Source organism: Cornus florida, unplaced genomic scaffold, assembly GCF_030987335.1.
Source record: "Cornus florida cultivar Cherokee Brave unplaced genomic scaffold, ASM3098733v1 CherokeeBrave_3.0.0_Hap2_Chr11, whole genome shotgun sequence".
NCBI classification, from domain to species: domain Eukaryota; kingdom Viridiplantae; phylum Streptophyta; class Magnoliopsida; order Cornales; family Cornaceae; genus Cornus; species Cornus florida.
Window position 1 is genome coordinate 94,359,241 of NW_026775581.1, and position 22,891 is coordinate 94,382,131.

Genomic DNA, 22,891 nt, shown 5'->3' on the forward strand with positions numbered 1-22,891 from the left:
TTAACCTATTTCAATCTCCAACCGTCTTCTTCTCATTTAACCCTATCCTATTAAATATATACTAGCATATCTCTATCTCCAACGTTATTTAAGTAATTCCATACTATTATCTCATATAACTGTTTACCAGCGTTATTTTACTTTTTAGTGATTTTTTTTAAGTATGTTGGTGATGTTTAATAAGTTAGTTTTTTAATTAAAAAATAATTGCTCTTTTTTTTTTACGTGATCTGTTAAATAAATAAATTTTATATTTCAGTTATATCATTTAGTCCTTCTTTTTGTTTGTCTATTTGATGTAACTTTTGGAGCACATTTGACAATAAAATAAATATTTTATTTATCATATAAATAAGGGCAAAAATGGTATAATATTATTTTTATTCCAAATACCCTTTTAAATCCAACTTCAAATTCAATTGATTCTAAACATAGAAATGGAATTTAATTTTAATTCCAATTCCTTTTCTAATTTCGATTCATTTCCAAATCCTAAAATAATTTATTCCAAGCAAAGCAAAGTGTCACGGGTCTAGAGATTTGGCACAGCGACACGGCCTGTGCGGCACCAAGGCGTTGCTTCAGCTCGCGCAAGCGCCCTGGTCAGCCACCACGACCTGCCCTCTTAAGGATACATGCTGACTGGTTTCGACCTGCCTTGGTCTCATCAGGGGAACGGCTCCAGCTCCCGACCAGTTTGTGCAGAGATGGCGAAATCCCTTCTTCATAGTCAAGTCCACGACCAGCGACAAACTCCTCGCACTCAACCGAGTCGACCTACCTAAACTCTGAAGAGGTACCATCCCATGCTCCTGCACGCCCCTTCCCTGGAACCATTCCCAGTCAAACTCTGCTCTTTGCCAACCAGCATGCGTGTCTTTCATCCTCCAAGCGTCTTAGGAATCACTTCGTGACACTCTCCCCCGCCCAAATCCTGCGACGCCCTCGTCGCAGTGTGGCGCTTCACTACTGCGTCCACTCCCTTCTAAGGTCTGCCTCCAACCGGTATGCTCGTCTTCCCACCATCGCTTCCTTGTACAGCTCCCTACGCTGCATTCGCCCAATGATAGGCCTAGGAACAAGGGGACGTCCACTCCTTAAGGACATGACTCTTCTTCGTCATGCCGCCTCCACGACATCCCGAGCAAGCAAAGGCCTCATGCCGATTTGATGCTCGCCCTTCACCATGGTTTGCATTACTCAAGACTAAGCACGAACTTTGGTGCGCGTGGCCCTCCAGCGCTCAACTTCAACAGACGCCTCTTCCAGGGGAGATGGAGGCTTTCCCCCCAACTACATTGATTCCTCTTTATCGACGTAGCTTCAGTGCACCGTCTTCATTCTCTGACCCCTCCCGGACTGACAAGGGGGTACCCCACCGTGCTTTACCCCAAGTCTTGCTCTGATACCATTTGTCACAGGCCTAGAGATTTGGCGCAGCGGCACGGCCCGTGCGGCACCAAAGCGTTGTTTCAACTCGTGCAAGAGCCCTGGTCAGTTACCACGACCTGCCCTCCCAAGGATACATGCTGACTGGTTTCGACCTGCCTTGGTCTCACAGGGGAACGGCTCCGACTCCCGACCAGTTTGTGCAGGGATAGCCAACTCCCTTCTTCATAGTCAAGTCCACGACTAATGACAAGCTCATCGCACTCAACCGAGTCGACCTACCTGAACTCTGAAGAGGTACCATCCTGTGCTCCTGCACGCCCCTTTCCCGTAACCATTCCCAGTCAAACTCTGCTCTTTGCCAATCAGTACGCATGTCTTCCATCCTCTAAACGTCTTAGGAATCACTTTGTGATAAAAGGCTCCATTTGGTTACATGGAACTAACAAGAAAATAAATGAAAAGAAAAGTTAAATTAAGTGAATGAGAAAAAAAAAAAATCTAACATCTACGACATATTCAATTATGATAAAAATTTATTGCAATAAATTATTATATTATAGTTTGAATAGCATGAAAATTACTAAAAATATTTGTACTTACCTAAATTATTATTATTTTTATAAAATAATAAAATAAATAATAGAATAATAAAAAATTAATTAGTAATTATATATATATATATAATATAATACAATATAATATAATATGATGGAAACAAGTCAACAAGACAAACTAATCAAGTTATTATTGATATGTAATTAATGATGAAGTTGTTGGATAAAATAAGAATGTGAAATAAAAAGATTGAAAAACTTTCACGTCATTTTCGAGGAAAATAACCACCTGTGAGATTCTTAATTTTCCTGAACATTCTCTTTTCATGATATCCAAACTTTAAAAATAAAAATAATAATAATAATAACAATAATTGGGAGAATCCTAATTTTCCTGAACATTTTCTTTTCATAATATCCAAACTTTAAAAATATATATATATATAATAATAATAATCTTTTTTCCTTTCAATATAAGAATTCAATTCAAAATACTTTAAAAATAAACTAATACAAGTCAATCAAATATAACCTTTTAATTTGATCGCATCAAGTGAAAAGTTGGGGACTTATGAAAAATAAAAAATGAAAGTAAATAATAAAAATAAAATACCAGTGATTTATGTCATTTTACTTGAAAAAAAAAAAAAAAAAAATTGGACTCATCTATGTGATTTTTGTTATTATCAAAGTTTGTGTAGTCATGGTATTTTTTAATAAGTATGTGTGTGAATATGCTTTTTATTAATGAAAAAATGTAATTTTATTATAAATAAGTTTTAATATAAATTTTTTGAGGGTAAAATTTTCATATAACCTCCTTTTTCAAATAACTATAAAAAAAAAAAAAAAAACCTCATAAAAGAAATCATCATTTCTATTTACCATTAAAAATATAGACTCATAAAAGAAATCATCATTTCTATTTACCATTAAAAATATAGAGAAGAATTTTAGTGGCCAGGAGCTTCTATGTAAATCCATTCCAATATCTGAAAAAAAAAAAAATCTATTCCAATATTCCGGGTACGATAGAGACGGACACTTGTTGTTAACTCACCACTTCCACACAAATATCTCTCTTCTATAACCGCCTTATTTCCTCCTCTAAAAATAAATCACCGCAAAACCTAGAAAAGCTCTGATCTTCACATCAACAGCAAATCGAATCCAAATGTTGAGAAACGCTGGGAAGAGAGCTCTAGGGTTAGGGTTTGGGAGGTCCCAATCCCAAACTCCTGTGACGCAGGTTCTGCAGCGATTCTACCACGAGAGGGTCGTCGATCACTACAACAACCCCCGCAACGTAGGATCCTTCGACAAGAATGATCCGACGGTCGGCACGGGCCTTGTCGGTGCTCCGGCGTGTGGTGATGTCATGAAGCTCCAGATCAAGGTCGATGACGAGTCTGGCAAGATCGTCGATGCGTGCTTCAAGACTTTCGGTTGCGGTTCGGCTATTGCTTCTTCCTCCGTTGGTAAGTCTTCATAAAATTCTTGAAACACACACATGGATATGTATGTGTGTATAAAGCAATATATTTATATGTTTGTAGTTTGTGGAACAATTATTCTCGTCGATTCGTTTGTTGTGTGAATTGGAAACTTCTGGGAAATTTCCGTTAGGAAAAAAAAATTAGCTGGAAACATTTTCATTGGAAACAAATGAATATCTTTTGATTGTGGAATTGGTTGCTTTAGTTGATTGAATTTGGTCATGATTACTCTTTTGTTTTTCTCGATTAAGATGCTGAAGGGAGTATATGTTTTGAAAATTTTCAATTATTCAGGGATGGATGATCCTTTGTGGATATTAAGTGATAATTTATTGGCTTAAGAAAGGGTTGATTCATTCAGACCACTGAAGAATTAAAGAAAATGATTTTACAAGAAATGGCTCATTGCTTTGGTTGCCTTTGTTCTGGTTGATCGTCATTACACTTCTCACAATGTTTTTCTTCTATTATGTGCTATTTCTGGTTCACTTCTCACAGTGTTTTTCTTCTATTATGTGCTATTTGTGGGTGGAATCTTGACTGGGCTTAGGTTTGAAGTTTTGGCAATACGTCTACAGTTTATTTGAATTGAATATATGAGAATTCTTATATAGGACTATGATCACCCAAAATGTTTGGATTGCGACTTGGAGGTTGTTTTAACTGAAATGATAATTGCTGCCAAGTTTCAGATTGGCACGTGTTGGGTTTTCCAAGCAACTACCTCATAAAGGGGCAAGCTAATGATGTTGCTTCTCCTAGATGCAATAAAGCTGTCAGACTGGTTGGTTAAAATTTGTGTGATATATGAATTTTGCTGGGTATCAAATCTAATTTTTTAAAGATGACATTTTGTTTGCAATGAATAATGTGACTATTCCAGGGAGGATTATATATGCTTGAAGTTGGTTGCTAAAATTTTATTATGGGTTTTCTACCAATCTTGTGTTTTAAACTGTTTTATTAACTAAGAATACAAACATAGAGCATTTGGCATTTGTAAATGTAATTGTTCTTTTTTCTCATTTTCAGCTACTGAATGGGTGAAGGGAAGACAAATGGAAGAAGTTCTAACTATCAAGAATACGTGAGTGTTCTATTCACTATTTTGACTCTAATACTTTCATGTTATTTGATATATTGTGTAGTACCAATGATTCATTTTGTGCATGTCTTGGATGGGTTATTCTGTCAGGTGCTCTTGGTAATTTTTTTGTGCTTCAAATGCATGGTTCACTTCTTAAGTAATTGCTGTGTGGTATTGTGGTTCTTCGGCTCTATGTTGAAGTTAAATGAATTAATCATTGAAAATTCAATGTTCTCGCTAAATATTTAAATCTTCTGCTGCCTTATTGACAAATTTGGACCATTGCCTGTATTAAATTTATTATTCTGGTTTAATCACCTTCAACTGTAGCATTTGAGGCTATAATTTTGTAATATTAACAATGATTGTCACTACTAATCATTGTTTTGGCCTCCCTCTACACCTCTTTGCAATACGTTCTGAAATTATTTTTTAAAACTCCAAAGCAAAGCTGAACAATGGTCATAAGATTTCATTAATGACTTGATAATATGATATATCCCCTTAAATTAGAATTTACTAAACTGCAAGCATAAGCAAAGATATAACTCATGTGGGATAACCTTAATGATGACAAGAATGATAAAACACAGTATCTTTATTGGCCATTAAGAATTGGGGGAAAAAATAATAATAATTTCTGGTGGGGAAAAAAAAAGGAATTGGAAAAAATTGATAATTGACATGTTTATGTGTTCCACATTGAAGTATATATTTTGCATTTTATAATTGACATGTTTATGGTAAATCAAAGGAACATCAACTGGAATGCAAGGCTAATCAGCATATCCGAGAATACAGGCTAAGATATATTAACTTTGATGATTAAACGATCATTGAACTCTATTTGGCCTTATTCCCAATGAAGGACCAAGTACTTTCAGCATGACCTGTACCACCCCTTGGTATCAGGGAGTCTCACATCTGTATCTTTTACTAAGCATCGTTAAGTTATCGCATGTTCAATATGGAAAAGTGTTAAATCCAAATGAGGAATGACGCGGGTGTGTGTATCTGGTAAAATCAGAGCTCCCTTATCCACCAACCAATCATGGGCTTAGATTATCTCGTCTGGGTCGAGCTAGCAGACACTGGATCTATATTCTATATTAGTTAAGTAGCATGATTAATTGTTAAAAAAATTGTATCCATAACCCATTCGCCTCAGATATTTATACCAAGGGTTTCCCAGGTGCCATGCGTCATGAATGTAACCATAATTTGAAGATCGTTTTTAATTGTTAACACGTAGACACTGCTTACTTGATACTCTGGAAAGCATATTCGGCATCTGTTCAATGCAGGGATGTGGAACTTCTGGTGTATTAATCTCACTTTTCTTAAGTTAGTACTATAAGTTGGAAACTTGGAATGTCGAATGATTTTATAAATAATAATTGTTTCTTGTAGCGAGCAATTTCTTGGCAAGTAGCAGTATCTTTTAATGCTTAGACATGTAGAAATCATACTAACATCATATATATGTCTGCATATTTTCTTGTTTCATCATATAGATATTTATTTCTCAAGCCAATACTTTTGGAATGTATATGGCGACATGGTGGATAAGCCATCTAGAAACTGTTTTGGTAGAACACTGAAAGAGAAGCATATATCAAAACGAATTTTTATATTTTTCTTCACCTTTATGAAGTACAAAAACAAAAGCAAATATCAGTGGTCTTTTTTACTGGTCATACCTTGTAATTAAGAACGTGCAACTAAAAATTTTACTTGGGAATATTTTTCTGGAATTCAAGGAGATGATTGAAAGGGAATTTGGGTTTGGTATATAGACCTCAATTGACTTGAATTGAGAATGGAGTGGTAAATGAGTCTTGTAAACTTAGTTTTTTCATTGAGCAACTTTATTTATTCGATTGTGAAAGATGTGTTGTGTGAACTTTCATTGTGTAAAATGAAATATGGAGAAGCTTTGGTATTTATTTCCTGATTTGTGTTATCCTGTTAGTGCCTTCATTTCATGAAACAATTTTTTTTAAATTGTTAAGCTGGTATTTTAATACTCTTATCAAAAAGAAAAAAAAAGTTAAGATGGTATTTTTATTTTTTATTTTTTCTCTAGTTGGAACCTCATGAGGACTTGAACCCCCAATTTCCACTTTGAAAGATGAGGTAGTACCACTAGGCTAGACTTGTGGTTAGTATTTTTACATCTTCCATTTTGTGGAACAAATACCAACACCTTGATTAGCCCAAATGCCTTTCTCAAAGGGCCTCCTTTCCTGTATGTGGTTTTTTTTTCTGCTCTACTATGTTTTGGGGTAGGTTGTGTGCTTGCATATTGTTTCAACCTTAAAGAGTTTGTAAACACAATTTATTTATATTCATGCTGGCTGCTTTCAGCTTCTGAAATTTTGTGATTTTTGATGATAATGCAGGGAAATTGCAAAGCATCTCTCTCTTCCACCGGTTAAGCTGCATTGCAGCATGCTTGCTGAGGATGCGATAAAAGCTGCTGTGAAAGATTATGAAGCAAAGCGTGCAAAATCAGGTACAACTCCAGAGGCAGCACCTGTTGAGAAGGCTGCTGATGCTTGATGGTGGTGTGCTTGTGAAAATAGAAAATCACAATGTTTGAAAAAAATATTGTGGTCTTTTAGCCTTTATGTTTTTTCTTTTTTTGGCAATAATGATGGATTGTACTTGAAACTCCAATAGAAGACTTGTTTCAGGAATGTAATTTCACGAAAAACAGAACTTGTGTTTTAATGTAAATTACTATTCAGAGAAGACTGGTGCACTACCTAAAATATGTTGCCTTTTATATATATATATGCGTTTTCTGATAATGCGGATGAATGACCTTTGTTGATTTTATTATTGACCTTTGATGACCATTATTATTGGTCCTTTTTACCCATAGGTGCATGACTTTTTATTATTTTTTTTAAAAAAAGGAAAAACCATTGTTATGATACCAATGGCGTAGATCAACAACCGGTAGAAAATCAGCGACTGGAAACACGTACAGTTTTTCTGCAGACATGAACCAGCTAGTTTTGTAATCTATTATGTATTAGTTTTCCCGCATCAGTCTTGTCTTTGACTCAGAACTGGACAGAGTAACAATGTAACATTTTGGCAAGTGCTGCGTGTTACTTAGTGGTTAGGTTGCTTCCGAGCCCGTTCTAAAAATGATAACAAGAAAATTACATACACACCCATTTTGTTTATTTGGAGGTTTCTACTTTCGTCATCCACTCTGATGAGTAAGACTTTACTCATTTGGAGGCTTTTACCTTCACCAAAGGGGCGGCCTTAGGCCGAAAAAAATAAAGTGACTTTTTAATTAAATCTATTCATATATTTATGTAGTTAATTATTTGTTTTGTGATTTTTAAACCTATCACTAAAATTTTTCCAAACTCTAGTTCTATTGTTAATTAATTGGCTATGTATGTGCTTTCTAATAGTCATATTTAACAATATAAATAAAAATTATAAACAAAATATATAATTTTATGATAACAAAAATTAATAAAACTATAAACTAAATTAAGTTATAAAATAATAAAAACTGATTTCGAATAATTTGGTCTAATGTTCCAATAATTTTTTTTAATAAAATATAAGTATATTCAAAATCTTCTTCCGGAGTGAGATTGTAAATTGTAATTGTGGAGAAGATGAAAAAAAAAAAACTTAAATATATATTTAATATTTAATTTTAATGTGTGTTTATATATGCTGATGAGAGAGAGAAAAAAAAAGATAATACAAGGATAGAAATATTTTGTGCACATTATTAAATTTTGTATTTGTTGAGGTTTAATGAAATAAGAAAATAAAATATTTAGGTAAGTTATAATGTATAAAGAAAAAAAAATTTGGGGACCCGCAAAAAAATAAAGAATAGAAATTTTTTAGGTCAATTGTCAAATTTCTATATACGTTGAAGTTTAATAATTAAAGAAAATACTATAATTATTTTAGAAAAGTTATAATATATATAAATAAACAATTATGAGACCTTCTTATTGATTGGGGTCTTAGGCAACCGTCTAACTCGTCTAACACTCAATTCGACTCCGCTTCACCATCCACTTTGAGAATATGCCACTGGACCACAAGGTTATCGGTAGTCCATTCTTTTTTTTTTTTGGTAAATTCTAAAACTAAACATTCTGGTGTGAATATACCACTCCACCAAGGCCATTGGTGGTCCATGGTTGGTTTTTGGTAAATTATAAAACTAAACATTCTCCTGTGTGTGTATTTTTGATAATTAACATTCAAATTTTTTCTTTTTTGTTGTGTGAAAAAAGAAAAAATCACCATCCTTTTATTGTTGGTATATTATCATAAATGTTTTTCCATTGTTACTTTTTATGTTTTAAAAAATATTCCAACTTGATAATATATATATATATATATATATATATATATATATATATATATATAAAATTTTAAAATACTGTATTATTTACCTATCTCCTTAAAAAAAAAATTTAAGGGAAGAATTATAAATTAAAACAAAATTAATATAACGTACACATCCAACTCGGTCTAAATTTTGGTATTGCATTAAGGAAATGGTGAATAAAATAAGTAAACATCAAATGGTTGGTACATACTACGTATGATAATATATTACGAGTATTATTTTATTTCCTATTGTGTCCTAATTCATACTAGTTCGTATTTTCCTTTTTTTCTTTTAAATGTTGTCAGTACCGCATAAACCAGAAAGAAAAGCACCTTAGAATACGGACAGCAACAAATAGCCCTGCCACAAAATCTGACGGCATCCCATTAATAGCTTTACTTTTCTTCTAAATTATTTTCTCGAGAAAATTCTGAAAATTTTAATCATTTCCGTCCGGAAACTCACTCTCGTCACCGGTCTCCTTTAGATTTCCCAATCTTAGCCCCTACTCAGTTCATCAGAAATGCAAAACCCTCGGATTTTTCTTCAGGTACTTAGATTTACTTTTTTTTTTTTAATGTTTTGTAGTTTGCTTATCTAATATCTTCTTATATGATGCATATGTTTCTGTTCTGATTTATAGTGGGTTTCTATTTTTAGATATTGTTGTTCATGGTTTTGGTATCTATCTATGAATAGCAAATGCCATGAAGTGATTTTGATTCTTGATTTTTGATTTTTTCTGTTTCTGTTTCTAATCAGCTGTGGAGTTAATGTGAGACTGATACCTTTTGGGAACATCCTTGAGATTGGAAACCTAAGACTCCTTGAAATCCTAAATAGGGATTTTGTCGGTGTCTAAAATGGATGACGCTCAGAACCCTTGTGATAAAACCCTAGAAGAAGTTTATGGGTTGTCAGTTTTGAGTGAGAAGTGTTCTGGGCTAGTTTCAGATTCTGAGGTATCAGTTACAGCAAATGGTGCTGATTGTGATACTAATGCTAAAGGTATGGCAGTGGGCAATGTGGAAGTTGCGGTCGATATTGAAAAAGGAATCAAAGGTATTGAAGATGCTGCTGCAGAAAGTTGGTTCAAAGAAGATTGCTTGGAATCTGATTTTGAGGGAGAAAGTGTAGTGGTACCAAATAGCACTGGAATAGAAAATGAGGATGTATCAGTTCCAGAAGGGGGTTTAGCAGTCAATGAGAGCAACGAGATCGTGATCGAAAATGTTTTAATGGAGGAGGGTAGAAAAGAAGGAAAGGCAACACAACTGGATGGGGTGGAATCAGCTAGGAAGATAGAAGTTTCTGGAAATATTTCTTTATTTGTTGAAGTTTTCGGTCCGATAAATGGAATTATACAAAGTGATGAAGCAAAGCCTGGGGAACAAGTGCTGCAAGGGGGTTGTTTTGGTCAAGAAAACTCGTGCAAAAGAGACAGGGTTTTGTTGTATGATAATGGGAAAAACCCGAGTGCCAATATTTCTGAAATTCATGTGATGAAAAACTTCTCCATGGATGGGGAAGCAAAGGGAGGGAATGAAGGGGAGGAAGAGGCTATTGCTAATAAAAAATGCAAGTTCTCAATAGGTGATATTGTATGGGTTGAAACCAAAACTCAGTCTTGGTGGCCTGGAGTGATTTATGATTCTTCAGATGCATCAAAGGATGCTGCAAAGTCCGACCAGAGGGACTGCCTCCCAGTTAGATGCTTTGGAAATGGTGGTTCTTTGTGGTGCTCCCCATCTCAGTTGAAGCCCTTCATTGAGAACTTTGAACAGATTTCGAGGCAAATCAGCTCTAGAATCTTCCTTGGTGCGGTAGAGAAGGCGGTGGATGAGATTGGTCGACGTGTAAAATTGGAGATGTCTTGTTCTTGTATGTTGAAAGAAAGTCAAACCACGCTTGGAAATGCTGGAACAGAGGAAGGTGAGTTAATTCGAGACTGCCAAACTGGTTTACTCAATGGAAATATGGTTACTCAGTTTGAACCTAAAAATTTTCTTGCATATGTAAGATCTCTTGCCCAGCATATATCTATGCCTGGTATGCTTGAGTTTACTGTCATCCAAAATCATTTGTCAGCCTTCCTTCAAGCTGTAGGGCATTGCCAGCTGCCTATAAGTCAACTGTGCAGTTCAACTGATGCTAAAGACAGTGACGAAGATGGGTTTGGCAGATCTTCCCAGTTTGCATCAGGGAAGCAATCTGAGAGTTCAACGGATACAGTCTTAGAGCAGAAGCATGAAGACCTAACTAAGCTTTCTGGTGAGGAGAAGGATGTTTTGCCGGAGAAATGTGGGAGTGATGTTACCGAAGAGGGGACTAACTCAAGTGAACCAGCGTTAAAATCTAGGAACAGAGCAAGGAACAAGGATGCTAAATCTAGACGCGGAAGTGATGAAGCTGCAGATCTTAATGTCTGTAAATTGGCTTCTCCATCTGCGGAGGAGATGACCAGCCTCTCAGTATCTCCAACAAAAGCAGAGAGCAAATTCAGTGTAGAAAATGGTGATGGGGGAATTGAAGGGAAGTCTGAAAAGGGCTGCTATGAATCAAGAGAAAGAAAAAAGAGCAAGTATTTGTCACCTCCATATGTAAAACTAAAATGGGGTCGCAAAGGCTCTCCCATTCCAGAAGAAGATGAAACGGAAGACTGCAAGGAAGTTTCTCATTCAGGACTGGCCAAGATTGGCACTGCTGGCCAGTCTATGAGGTCCCCTCCAATTGTCAAGTGTAGTGGCGAGAAGTTACAGAAGAAGTCGTCCAGGAAAGCCATTTCTGGGCATAATACATCTGATAAAATTAAGAGAATCAGTACGTCTTCGGCTGAAATGCTCTCTGAACTTCGTTTTGCTGCTTTGGATTGCCTCTATCCTAATGAAAACAGAGAATTTGCTTCAGTTGAGATATTTTTTAATGGGTTCAGAAGATTGTCGTTTCATAGTGATCCTTACTATGAAATGGAAAAGCATACGGTTGATCAGAAATCTAACAATGAGATTCATATTCGCCAGACCTTATGTGGAGGTGAAGTTCGGGAGGGGAGGGGAAAAGAAATGGAAGAAGCAACTGTTGAACATTGGAGAACCGAACTTTCCACTGGTGCATCAGATGTGAATAAAAATGCTAACTATCCTGGTGCAGTAGGAAAAGATCCTCGGGAGATCAGCAACCCCTTATCAGTTGGTAAACTGAAAAGGAGGGTGAAAAGGAAGAAGGGAGAATCAGCCGTGGGTTTGCAGACTAACTCTACTCCTGGCTTAGCAGATATGAACAAGAACATTACTACAAGTGGCTCGGTGGTAATAGATTTCCAGGCGATGAACTGTCTTGCTCCCCAAAGTACACCAACACTGAAGAAGAGAAAGAAGAAAGCTGGAGTGATTCCAGAGCTTCTGCAGGATAATAAAATGCCTAGCAGGCTGGATTTGAATGGAAACAGTCCAATACCAAGCTCTTTGGCAGAAAATTCACAGGTCATGGGTCCCATTGCACCTCAAGATAAACTTAAGCCAAAGAAGAAAAAAAGGAAGGATGGAACTGCTTCAGTGCGTTCTAGGACTAAAAGTATTTTTCACTTATCAGATATCAGAAACCAAACAACACTTGGCTTGTTAAAAGATGTGCCAGTGATTGGTTCATATTCACTCCAAGGTGTCCCTGAGCTGATTAATACGGAGGGGATGGAAGGAGCCGCTTCACTGCATCAGAATACTGAACTTAGGGCTAGCCAACCAGCCACTTCACTGCATCAGAATACTGAACTTACGGCTAGCCAACCAGCCGCTTCACTGCATCAGAATACTGAACTTACGGCTAGCCAACCAGCTGCATCACTGCATCTGAATACTGACCTTACGGCTAGCCTACCGGCTGCTTCACTGCATCTGAACAGTGAACTTGTGGCTAGCCAACCAGATGTTAATGTGAAGAATGCTGAAAGCAGCTCTTTGGTGAATGATCCAAAACTATTTGGCCTTCTCTCTCCTGGTGCCAAGCCTGAGCCTAAGAAGCGAAAGAGAAAGGAGAAAACATCATTAGACTCTCTGAAGACTAAAGTTTCTTCTGCCATACCAGATTTGAATGGGAATGCTACTGATCCCAATTTATTAGGGAAAGATTTGCCAGAGCTGAACTCCATCACAGCCAATGGTAAACCCCAGCGTAAGAGGAGAAGGAGAAATAAACCTTTTTCTGGGGTACCAGATATCAGTGTTAATAATTATAATGTGCAGACTATTGGAGAATCTTTGGGGACCATTCTTCTCCTGAAGTTTGCCCCGGGATCTCCAATGCCAACAAAAGCAGCTCTTCTTGCAACATTTGGCGGTTTTGGGCCGTTGAAGGAATCAGAAACACAGGTTTTGAATGATTCTGTTAGTGCCCAGGTTGTCTTCATAAAGAGTGCTGATGCTGGAGAAGCCTTTCGGAGTTTAGAAAAGAGTAGCCCTTTTGGACCAGCCCTTGTCAGCTACCGACTTCATAAAGATTTGGAATCAGATACTAATTCGCCTCTGGCCTTGCAGCCCATTGAGGGATTCAAGTCCCCAGCAAAGCCATCTAGTTTGAAACCTCACCAAGGCGAGGCACCTGACCTTTTCCTTATAAAACAGAATCTTCAGATGATGACGTCAATGCTGGAGAAGGCAGGCGATAATCTTTCGCCAGAGATGAGAACCAATTTGGAGAATGAGATTAAGGGCCTCCTGAAGAAGGTGAGCACCATGGTCGGTCCGTCTTCCTCCTCTTAGTTCCATATGTTGTTATCTATGAATCTTTCTGTTTAGGCTGCCTGTAATGTTAACTTTTTGGTAGACTCGGGTTGTTTCGAGTCCCTGCTCTTTTTCTTGTATCAGCTGACATTCTCTCTCTTCTTGTGTTCCAAATGTTGATGTAGAACTGGGAACCTTTGTAGTTAATTGCTTTTGAGAGGGCATAACGAGCAATGTGTTTGATTAGGAGCTACATGTATTTTTACCAATTGCAATTGAGCCAAGATTAATCAGTTTGGCTTTGCCAGTCTGATAAATTATTGCTGGTTTAACAAAGATATCTTCTGTTTTGTTGAAACTAGCAAAGTCAGACCATAAGCAGACAGAGTCCTCTGAAATCAAGAGGTCACAGAACTGTTCGGTGCATAATAATCTATGTTAGATCAAACGTAGGTGCAGCACCCATGTTATTCTCTCACATTAGGTACGAGATACGCCGCTAACGTTTTTGGTTGGACATGTATAAAAGTAATTCAATTTTATTATATTATAGTGTCTGGTGCGGTTTGGGAATTTGACATGTCCGATGCGCCATTGGGTGGCAACTAGTCAAACTGCAAAGTAATAATCAGTTTCAATCACTCTTTTTCTTTCTACGATTACACCTCCAACATTGGATCATATTTTAAACCACTACCCTGAACTTGTACATGAATTATTGGCAACTAAGGTAAAACCTCTTCAGATTGTACAAATATCACTAAGATTGTAATATTGTTTATGACCAGGAGACACATTCCTGGTTATTTGATCTTATATTTGCCCCTACAATCTCTCTGAAGTCCATTTGCATTATGTTGGACACAGTAGCAGTGCTCCTAAGTATATGTGCAAAGTCATAAGGGGTGGTCAATATACTCAAAATAATTGTGGGGCACTCTTGAGGGCTAAATTGGCTTCGGGACTGCCCATCTAATTCACCACCCGCAGTTTCTGTAAAATCAATGAGTAATACAGGAAAACAAGAGCTTGCAATGGAATAACTTCAGCAGCAGATATGTGAAGTTAACAGCATTGTAGATTCCCTTTAATACAACTTCCTCTCTGTGCGCGTGCTCGTGTTAACGACAATATACTCTCTCTTTTATAGAAAGGAAATGGATCTGCTTCAACAGTTGTGGTAATTCGGTCTAGCTCCCAACTTCCTCTGTAACATGCTCTCCCTTGTATCCAGTGTGTCTATTGGTTAGGACTTTGATAAGAGAGATTCGGCAATAAATAAGCCATGCCTCGCCAGCCGAAGTCCTAGTAGCAGTGATACTACAAGCTCTGAGCTTCCCCATGAATCCTTTAGTTCAAATGCCATTGACATATTTTGGCAGACCCCCAAATCCAATGACTGCAGATCCTGGATCAGTCCCACTCCTATCCATGTTATGGACAAAGGTCTAGCAAAGTAGTTGATGGATCTGAAGGAATCACTGATGCCAAGGTTCTAGTTTTAATACTTTAGTTGCTAAGAAAATATTGTGGCGCAAGAGTCATTATTCAAATGGTAAAGTGAGAAAAACATCCCTAATATTTAAAATTTGGGCAAATAACACACCTAACATTTATTTTGGGTATATAAGTCCGTTAAAGTTTTAAAAATGGGTATATAAAGACTTAATTCGTATAATATGTTAGAAAATCATATTTAAGTAGTCATGTTTGTACGTGACTATATTAAGTAACAAATCCCCTAAATTGCCATTTTGGTCTCCCTAAAATGTCCTTATACCATTTTATATATAACCACGCGATATCATTTTTGGTTAGGGTACTTCGGTCAGTTTACATTTATTTATTTTATTTACCTTTTTTCTTTAAAACGCATAAGAGCACTTTAGTCTTTTTATTGCTCCACTGACAATAGACCCATGCTCGCTAAAAAATAAAGATTAGGGACTTTTAAAAATTTATAAGGGGTTATAAACCCTATTTGCATACTATAGAGGTGTTTATCGCTCGCTACCCTTATTCAAATATTGATCTTGATCCAAAACTAAATGCTCATAGTAAAAAGCCTGGTGGATAGTACTGGCGAAAGTAATTCAAATCTCTCTAGCTTTACATGAAATCTTTTAAGACATGCACAAGATTGATATCTCCTCCCTTTCTAACATTAAATCTGTTAAATATCATGATTGTTCATATTCTTATTCTTATTAAGAGGGTAACTATCTACTTGTAAGGGATAAGCAGCATATGTAATGCTTTTTTATTGAGCTTGGTTTGTCTGGAAAACAATTATGTCATAAGACTTCAATCCAATTTTTTTTTTTTTTTTTTTTTTTGTTACTGCTCATCTGGTAACGGAGATATATTTCTGACATCTTATTTTTTTTAGAGAGCTCATTTTCTAGCCTTCATTTATGTTTTTGTTTGTTTCCTATTTATATGCTTTTTATTTATTTTAAGAGTAATGAGATTTATTAATTTTTGAATTTATAAATTCAAAATTGTATATCCGCCTTTAAAATATTAATCTACTCCCTCCATCCCAAAATACAAAATACCGATGGAAGGAGAATCTCTTTTTCTTTTTCAATATGACAACTTAAAACTCTACTACATTTTGGATGTTGCTTCAGTTTCACGGACATTTAGAATTATCAAGAATTTATTTATTAAACTAAATGTGCTTAAACAAAGTTTGAGTGGATGTAATTTGTAGTTTTTAGAGCATGTTTTACAACACTCTTGGTGTGGGCAAATCAACTCCACTTTATTGATAGGAAAAAGGCTTTACAACGAATAATTAGGATGTGTACCAGTTTTATCAACAGTTAAGACTATTCTAGAATTGGGTTATAGTATCTTCGTATACAGTGTTAGATTACTCTATAGAATTCTATATAAATTCTAAATAACTCCATGCTCGTGTGTAGAAGTTTTGAATCTTCCTACCATCCTCATGTTGTGCGCCTGGCTTAATATTTTTTTGTTGGGGCGGGGCTTGTGATTTTATTCACTCTGCCATGAGACAGACAACCAACAAGCTTTTATTGGCGAGAGAAAAGGGGTCCACTATTTCAACACACCTACAAGAATTGGAGCAACTTCTGAAGGGAATTGCTATGGGGAAAGAGTTGACACTAAGCAAGGACTACTCAGCCTCATTCCGAGAGTGCATGTCAACAAAAAAAATTGCAGCATATTTGAATAAAATTGGTGTTAAAGCTCGGCAATATGATGATGCATTTGAATTTTGGATTTATAACAACAGATAGACTTCACAAATGCGGAGATTTTGGAAGCAACGTATCCAGATGTTGCAAAGAAATTACATAGTGATTGGATTATTGATGTTGCAATTCCTTGGAAAGGGCTGGAGGAGATCCTGTGAAGTGACTACATTGGTTAGGGATGGTAGTGATCTGACAGCCACAACTATTGGTAAAGCGTTGTGGTTGCGAGAAATTCAGGTATGGAAGGACATTGATGGTGTTTTGACAGGTGATCCTAACATGCATCGATGTGCAGAACCTGTGTTACATCTAGCAAGTGACGAGCCAGCTGAACTGCATATTTTGGTGCCCTGGTTGTGCATCCACAGTCCATGAGGTCAGCTAGAGAGGGTGATATACTTGTTAGGGTTAGGAATCCTTACAACCCTCATCGCTGTACTAACTAGCATTGTTTTGAAACGCAATGTAACGATGTTGGATATTGTTAGCATTCGCCTGTTTGGTCAATTTGGCATTCTCACAAAGGTGCTCTCAATCAACGAAGACTTGGGTATATCACTCGTGGTCGAACTAAATAACGTCTTGCTTCGACCATAGGAGTTGCTAAGAGTAAAATCCGGGAAAAAGAACAGAAGGTATGAAAAATACTTCAGGAAGTTATGGAGGGGTATCCCGTATTCCTGAATAGAGTGGATGTTGTAGCTACTAGTGAAATCCATACTTCCTTGACATTGGATCCTTTAAAGCTCTGGAGCAGAGAACTGATTCAGCAAGGTGGACCATATTGTGGAAAGCAGAAATATGTGTCAGGTCTCTGTCTCTCCACTCCGCCTTCTTTGAAAGTGATCTCTCAGAACTAGTTTGGGAACATGGATCTAAGAACTGTTCTCTTTCAAGATCATCAAATGACTATTGATTCTAGTCACAAACATAATCATCCTGGCATGGCAGCATATGCGACTCCATCTAACTTTTGAGAACCATCGCGTAATGATGTTACAGATATTGTCCAAGGACTACGTGGAGTTGGGATGACTCGGGTCTCTTGTACTGATGACTCAATTATGTAGGTAAATATGCATTCTTCTGTAATTGCATACCTCAGGCAGGATGTAATTAAATTTATTGAATGCTGCACGACTAAACAATTTTATTCCATTGATCTTGTCCACAAGGCATGATCAAGTGATCAATTTACAATTTTATATTGTAGTTTTATACTTACCATAAAATTTAAGATTTTATTCATCGGAATAAAATAAAAATAAATCTATTAGGTACTTGTTTGTCCAGGTAAAGAAAGACAACTGGGACGTTTCACCATGCAAACAACTTACACAGAACACACGGCTTTTCTTGCCATTGAAAGCAGATCCTGGAATTTGTTCCCACACTCTCTCATCAATGTGAAGACCAATCTTGTATTTTGAAAAGGCTAGATTTGGAAAAAAGACGTTGAGAAGCAAACATCATTTTCTGGTTAATAGCTCACTCTAAATCAAATGTCAGGAAGTAGAATATTGGGAAATACCACTTTCCAACAATGAAATAACTCGTTGGAACAAAACAAAAACTACAAAACGAGCAACAAATTTCACTCCATCATAGCAACTCCCCCAGCAGCCTTCATCTTCTCTATCACAGCATTTGCCTCCTCTTTGGCCACTCCACGTTTGAGCAAAACAGGTACCTTTTCGACCAGGTCTTTGGCTTCCTTCAATCCCAGGCTCGTAAAAGCCCTGACCTCTTTGATTACCTTGATTTTTGCAGCAGCATCAAATTTCTCTAACTTCACATCAAATGCAGTTTTCTCAGCCTTCTTCTCTTCAGCCTTTGTAGATTCAGCACTAATCCCTCCCAGGGGACCCAAGTCCATGCCATCAACCGAAATTGGTTGCATCTTCGGATGCCTAAGTGTATCTCTGAGAGTGGGACCGATCTGAACACGTTCTTCAGGGAGTAGGGAAGCAATTCTTTCAGCAAGCAGAATTATATTTTCAGAAGGTGGAGTTTTAGGGCCATATGGATCATAAAAGGGTGGATATTTGTAACTTTTAGGCTTGGCCTTGGGATCTCTTGGAACAAAGTCAGGTTGGAAGGAACGGAATTGCAAAGGCCCAGTTATTTCAGGAAGAGTAGGACGTACACTAGCGGTTCTGAGAAGTGCAACGAACTTCATGGTTTTGTTCATTAGTGAGAACAGAAAGTAATGAAATGATGAGGGCTAGTAAGTGGTGTTTTAATCATGTAGTTTTAGCATTCTGTGTAGCTGAGAGGTCTTGCTTCACTTGGCAGTAATGATTTGAGAGGAATCTTACCTGAAAAAGGGAATAAAGAAGGCATAAACAAAACTCCTCTCCTCCCAAAACCCTCACAAGATAGGCCATTACCTGGTGCTGATCTCGGTGACACGAGATGTTAGGAGAAGAAGATGTTAAAATTATTTTGCATAATTTTTTGCTCTCAAATTCAAACCCACATCATATCGTTTGTTATCCGGATCATTGCACCAAGAAATGACTCCTTCTCCCAACCTCTCGAAAAGAAAAAAAAGACAAAATCAAGAATGAAATTTTGGCTATCCAGTAGTCAATGCATCAACAAATACAACAAATCCCACTTCTGGTCTGGGTGTGATCAACTAGAATTCCACCTTTTTTTTCATTCTCAACTAGCACAAATTTTATTGTAGGTTCTGTGTATGTATGTATCAGTTGCCAATGTGATATGACAGTTGCAAAGTAAGAAATTGAAACACCCAAAATACTTCTTGATCTAAGCCGCTTTCCCAATTTATAAGAACATTGGCAAAACGGTTAAAGTTGAAAGAATATTGGCAAAACGGTTAAAGTTGGAAGAATATTTTGAAACGGGCATTCATTCAAACATATCGCGTGCAACCCAAATCATGCAATAATAAATCACAAAAGAATAAAAATAAATCATACATAATATGCAAAGTTTTATAATGCCAGTTATATGGTAACATTGTCCAAGTAACAAGCACAAAAAAAAACATAGCAAGAAGCTTACTGGGTAGTAAAAGACGCATTCAACAAGATGAGTGTTCTCCTTCTCAATCAATATATGCTCCCCTTCAACAGACCAACAAAACATTTAGATTAGGAAACAATACTTGCTTTTATTCAAAAATCAAAATCAAAATCAAGATTGCTGATAATTATGTAAATAACAAAATTCAGTGAGTAGGGCTGCCCCACTTGCAATGTTCAAAATTTCTAAAATGTGGGAAAGTGGCTTCTTCGTGGATTACACTAACGAGAATATTCTAAAATTTAGAATGTGTATTATATACGGAATATATCATTTTAAACAATTCTTTAATTTCTAAATTGAAATTGAAATTTATATATGATAAAATGAAATTTAAAGAAAACAAATTGATAAACCCAATTTAAAATTATAAAAAGACAAATTGACTTAGAACTAAAGTTTTTTAATCCAAACCCAACTCTAATGGTAAAAATTTACCCAGTACTAGGATTTGTCACCCATTCAAAATCATTGCAAAAAATAGACAACCTCATTATTCACTCCCGTAATGATAAAATAAAGGATTTGTGTGTGACATTGTCGTGTCTTTTGGTGGGGATTGTTATCATTGTATTTTTATTCTAAAGAGATAGGTTGGCCACATGATTTTTCTTTTTTCTTTTTACCATGTGCTAAATATTTACTTAGTATTAAAATTTTTTAATCTATTTTAATTACTTTTCTTACAAAATTTTTGGTTAATATATTTGTTGCTTATCTTTTAAACAAATAATGCAAGATATATCATTGGACCTACGTTGCTTGTGACCATATGAGATACTCATGTGTACACTAGTTTTTTTCTTTTTCTTTTTTTTTTTTTTTTTTGTAAGAAATGATGATTTTGTGACTTGAACCCATCATCAAATATTTAGGGACATTGCTAATAAAAAATTAGGGAAAAAAAATACAAACTTGCAAAGAAATTTTAAAAAACTAAATAAATAATATAAAAATACACACACCAAAAAAAAAAGAAATGCCACTTTCATAGTCACTGCTAAAAATTGTCTACAGTTCTTGCTTATGTGACAAAAGTTATTTTCACGAAATTTTTTCTCTCGTAGGGGTAAAAAAAAAAAAATTTCCTCATAAATTTATTTATTATTAATTTTTGAGAATTATTCCTCATAAAGACCTCCTTTGTCTAAAGAGAAAAAACCCTCGGAGACTCATATGCTACCCTCCTCTCTCTATCTCTAATTATTAGAGGAGAATCTAAACCCTTCACAGCTCCCGCCAATTCTCACTCTAGAATCACCGTCGCGTAAAAACCCTAACCCGATCGTCTTCGAGACTTCGACCCTCCAAGCACTCATAATACTCAATTTCTCTCCAAATGTCACTATCCAACTCTTGAAAATCGAAAACATTACCAAAATGAATTTAGTCACTTCAAGAGATGTTCAAGAGATCGTCTCAATGCTCTCATCCGACAAAGCCAAAACTCGAGAAGTAACACTCAATCTTCATTTCATTTTCTTTTCCCCTCCGTTTGATTGCCGAGAAAATGTGGGAAAGAAAGAAATCATACTATTAAATTTATAGTATTTTTTATTTGATTTTCGGAAAAGTGAACTTAACTAAGACAGATAGACTCGTTTGGCCGAAATCCGTATTCCCTGTGTTTCCTACATCTTCATGGATACCAGGAAGAATCTTCTCCTGGTTCTATGTTTGTTTGATTATTTATTTTGCTTTATCTTCACTTCTTTTTCTTTCCCCTGTTTGATTACCGAGAAAATGTGAGGAAATAAAAAAAATCAGAGCTACTGAATTTAGAGTGGTTTTTATTTGATTTTTGGGAAAATGAACTTAACTATGACAGATCGTTGAATTAGATTCAGCTGAATTTAGTAGTTTTCTCTTTGATCTCTGGAAAAATGAACTTAACTGTGACAGATAGTTGAATTGGATTCAGTTGAGCGAATATTTTATAGTTTTAAGTTTTTTGATTATTTTATTCTGATTTGATGTATGAATTTAGGAAGGGATTAAGTTGTTGAGTACCTGGCTGGAAGGTGAAAGATCAATTGGCTTTTGTAGATATATTGGCCAGAAAACTGCAAAGCTTAAGCCTAACGAGATACCTCACTGTATGTATATCTGTGTGTATCATATGGAATGGGTTGCTACCTCTTAACACATTATGTCATTATGTGTTTACATGTTGGAAGGAAATTTGAGGATTGCATTATGTATGCAGCTGAAACATGGCCTTTTCTTATTACGCTGCTCACTCAATGCATATCCCTGGAGATATCTGCAAGCAAGCGGCGTTTACCAAAGTTAATTTTTGCTAAGACTCTGCGAATTGTTGTTCAAGGAGCAGATGATGCTAAGTTTTCAGGTTGGTGTTTTATTAAGTTGTTTTCCTTGTAGGTAAATATCATATTCCTCAAGTGACCCAAGCCACTGCCATTTGGGACAACTTCTAGAATACTTTCAGCTCATAGAAGGCTATTTCTGTCATTAAGTCATAGCACAATGTGTCTTTTCTCACTACCTTGGCCACGGCCATCCTCTTGTTATTATAAATGTTGTGAATTTGAAGGAAATCACCGCTTGCCGATATATTAATTTGTTTTCACTATAAATAACCGAACCATCTCTGTATTCTCACAGGCATTAACCTCATTTTTCCTGATTTGGTTTCAATTCCAGCTTCATTGGATTGAGTATCTATCAACTAATGGGAAGATGGATATTTGCATTGATTTACCTGTTGTACACGGTTCCAGTTTAATCAAAGGATGGCCCCAAATAGAGCGGAATGGTGAAATAGGACTCGAGTATCGAATCTGAAATAGTAGGACAAAAGTTTTTTTTAAGTCCATCTGAGTAATTATCCATTTACTAGTGAAGGAAAGTAAAAATTTGAAATTGATTCATCATCTACGAGCTATAAACTTTGTGCTTGATTGGTACTTTTGTTTTGATTAATTCTCAAGAAATGCCGAAGAAGTGTAC

The 22,891-nt window shown here is 36.1% G+C and overlaps 4 protein-coding genes across 6 annotated transcripts in view; 3 read left to right on the forward strand and 1 right to left on the reverse strand.

The window, feature by feature from the left end:
• Positions 1–3,025: 3,025 nt before the first annotated feature.
• Positions 3,026–7,283, forward strand: LOC132281772 (iron-sulfur cluster assembly protein 1-like). The gene is made up of 3 exons (XM_059783440.1): positions 3,026–3,424; positions 4,475–4,529; positions 6,932–7,283. Exons 1-3 carry the CDS (start codon positions 3,121–3,123, stop codon positions 7,089–7,091), a joined length of 519 nt encoding a protein of 172 aa, XP_059639423.1. The 5' UTR covers positions 3,026–3,120; the 3' UTR covers positions 7,092–7,283.
• A 1,956-nt stretch (positions 7,284–9,239) lies between these two features.
• On the forward strand, positions 9,240–13,973 carry LOC132286022 (serine/threonine-protein kinase ATM). The gene is made up of 2 exons (XM_059788276.1): positions 9,240–9,469; positions 9,682–13,973. The coding sequence occupies exon 2, from the start codon at positions 9,783–9,785 to the stop codon at positions 13,674–13,676; it is 3,894 nt and encodes a 1,297-aa protein (XP_059644259.1). The 5' UTR covers positions 9,240–9,469; positions 9,682–9,782; the 3' UTR covers positions 13,677–13,973.
• A 4,295-nt stretch (positions 13,974–18,268) lies between these two features.
• On the reverse strand, positions 18,269–20,148 carry LOC132284292 (uncharacterized). Of its 3 annotated transcripts, XM_059786382.1 has the most exons (3): positions 19,901–20,148; positions 19,258–19,401; positions 18,269–19,185 (listed from the first exon to the last, which is right to left on the reverse strand). In XM_059786382.1, exon 3 carries the CDS (start codon positions 19,056–19,058, stop codon positions 18,462–18,464), a length of 597 nt encoding a protein of 198 aa, XP_059642365.1. In that variant the 5' UTR covers positions 19,059–19,185; positions 19,258–19,401; positions 19,901–20,148; the 3' UTR covers positions 18,269–18,461. The 3 variants fall into 3 exon arrangements, with proteins under 3 accessions (XP_059642365.1, XP_059642367.1, XP_059642366.1); XM_059786384.1 differs by lacking the exon at positions 19,258–19,401; XM_059786383.1 differs by lacking the exon at positions 19,901–20,148 and having other exon boundaries at positions 19,258–19,879.
• Positions 20,149–20,747: 599 nt separating this feature from the next.
• The window catches only part of LOC132286027 (serine/threonine-protein kinase ATM), a 108,480-nt gene continuing 106,336 nt past the window's right edge, over positions 20,748–22,891 (forward strand). The window contains exons 1-3 of the mRNA XM_059788281.1: positions 20,748–21,376; positions 21,909–22,017; positions 22,128–22,271. Of these exons, the coding sequence (XP_059644264.1) occupies positions 21,302–21,376; positions 21,909–22,017; positions 22,128–22,271 (328 nt within the window). The 5' untranslated portion in view covers positions 20,748–21,301. The remainder of the gene's footprint in view (positions 21,377–21,908; positions 22,018–22,127; positions 22,272–22,891) is intronic.

Bases quoted from the DNA above. Each gene is read 5' to 3' on its own strand.
- LOC132284292 (XM_059786384.1), bottom strand. From the start codon at position 19,058: ATGAACAAAACCATGAAGTTCGTTGCACTTCTCAGAACCGCTAGTGTA.
- LOC132286022 (XM_059788276.1), top strand. From the start codon at position 9,783: ATGGATGACGCTCAGAACCCTTGTGATAAAACCCTAGAAGAAGTTTAT.
- LOC132281772 (XM_059783440.1), top strand. From the start codon at position 3,121: ATGTTGAGAAACGCTGGGAAGAGAGCTCTAGGGTTAGGGTTTGGGAGG. The intron at 3,425-4,474 runs GTAAGTCTTCAT...TCTCATTTTCAG, and splicing joins TATTGCTTCTTCCTCCGTTG to CTACTGAATGGGTGAAGGGA. The intron at 4,530-6,931 runs GTGAGTGTTCTA...ATGATAATGCAG, and splicing joins GTTCTAACTATCAAGAATAC to GGAAATTGCAAAGCATCTCT.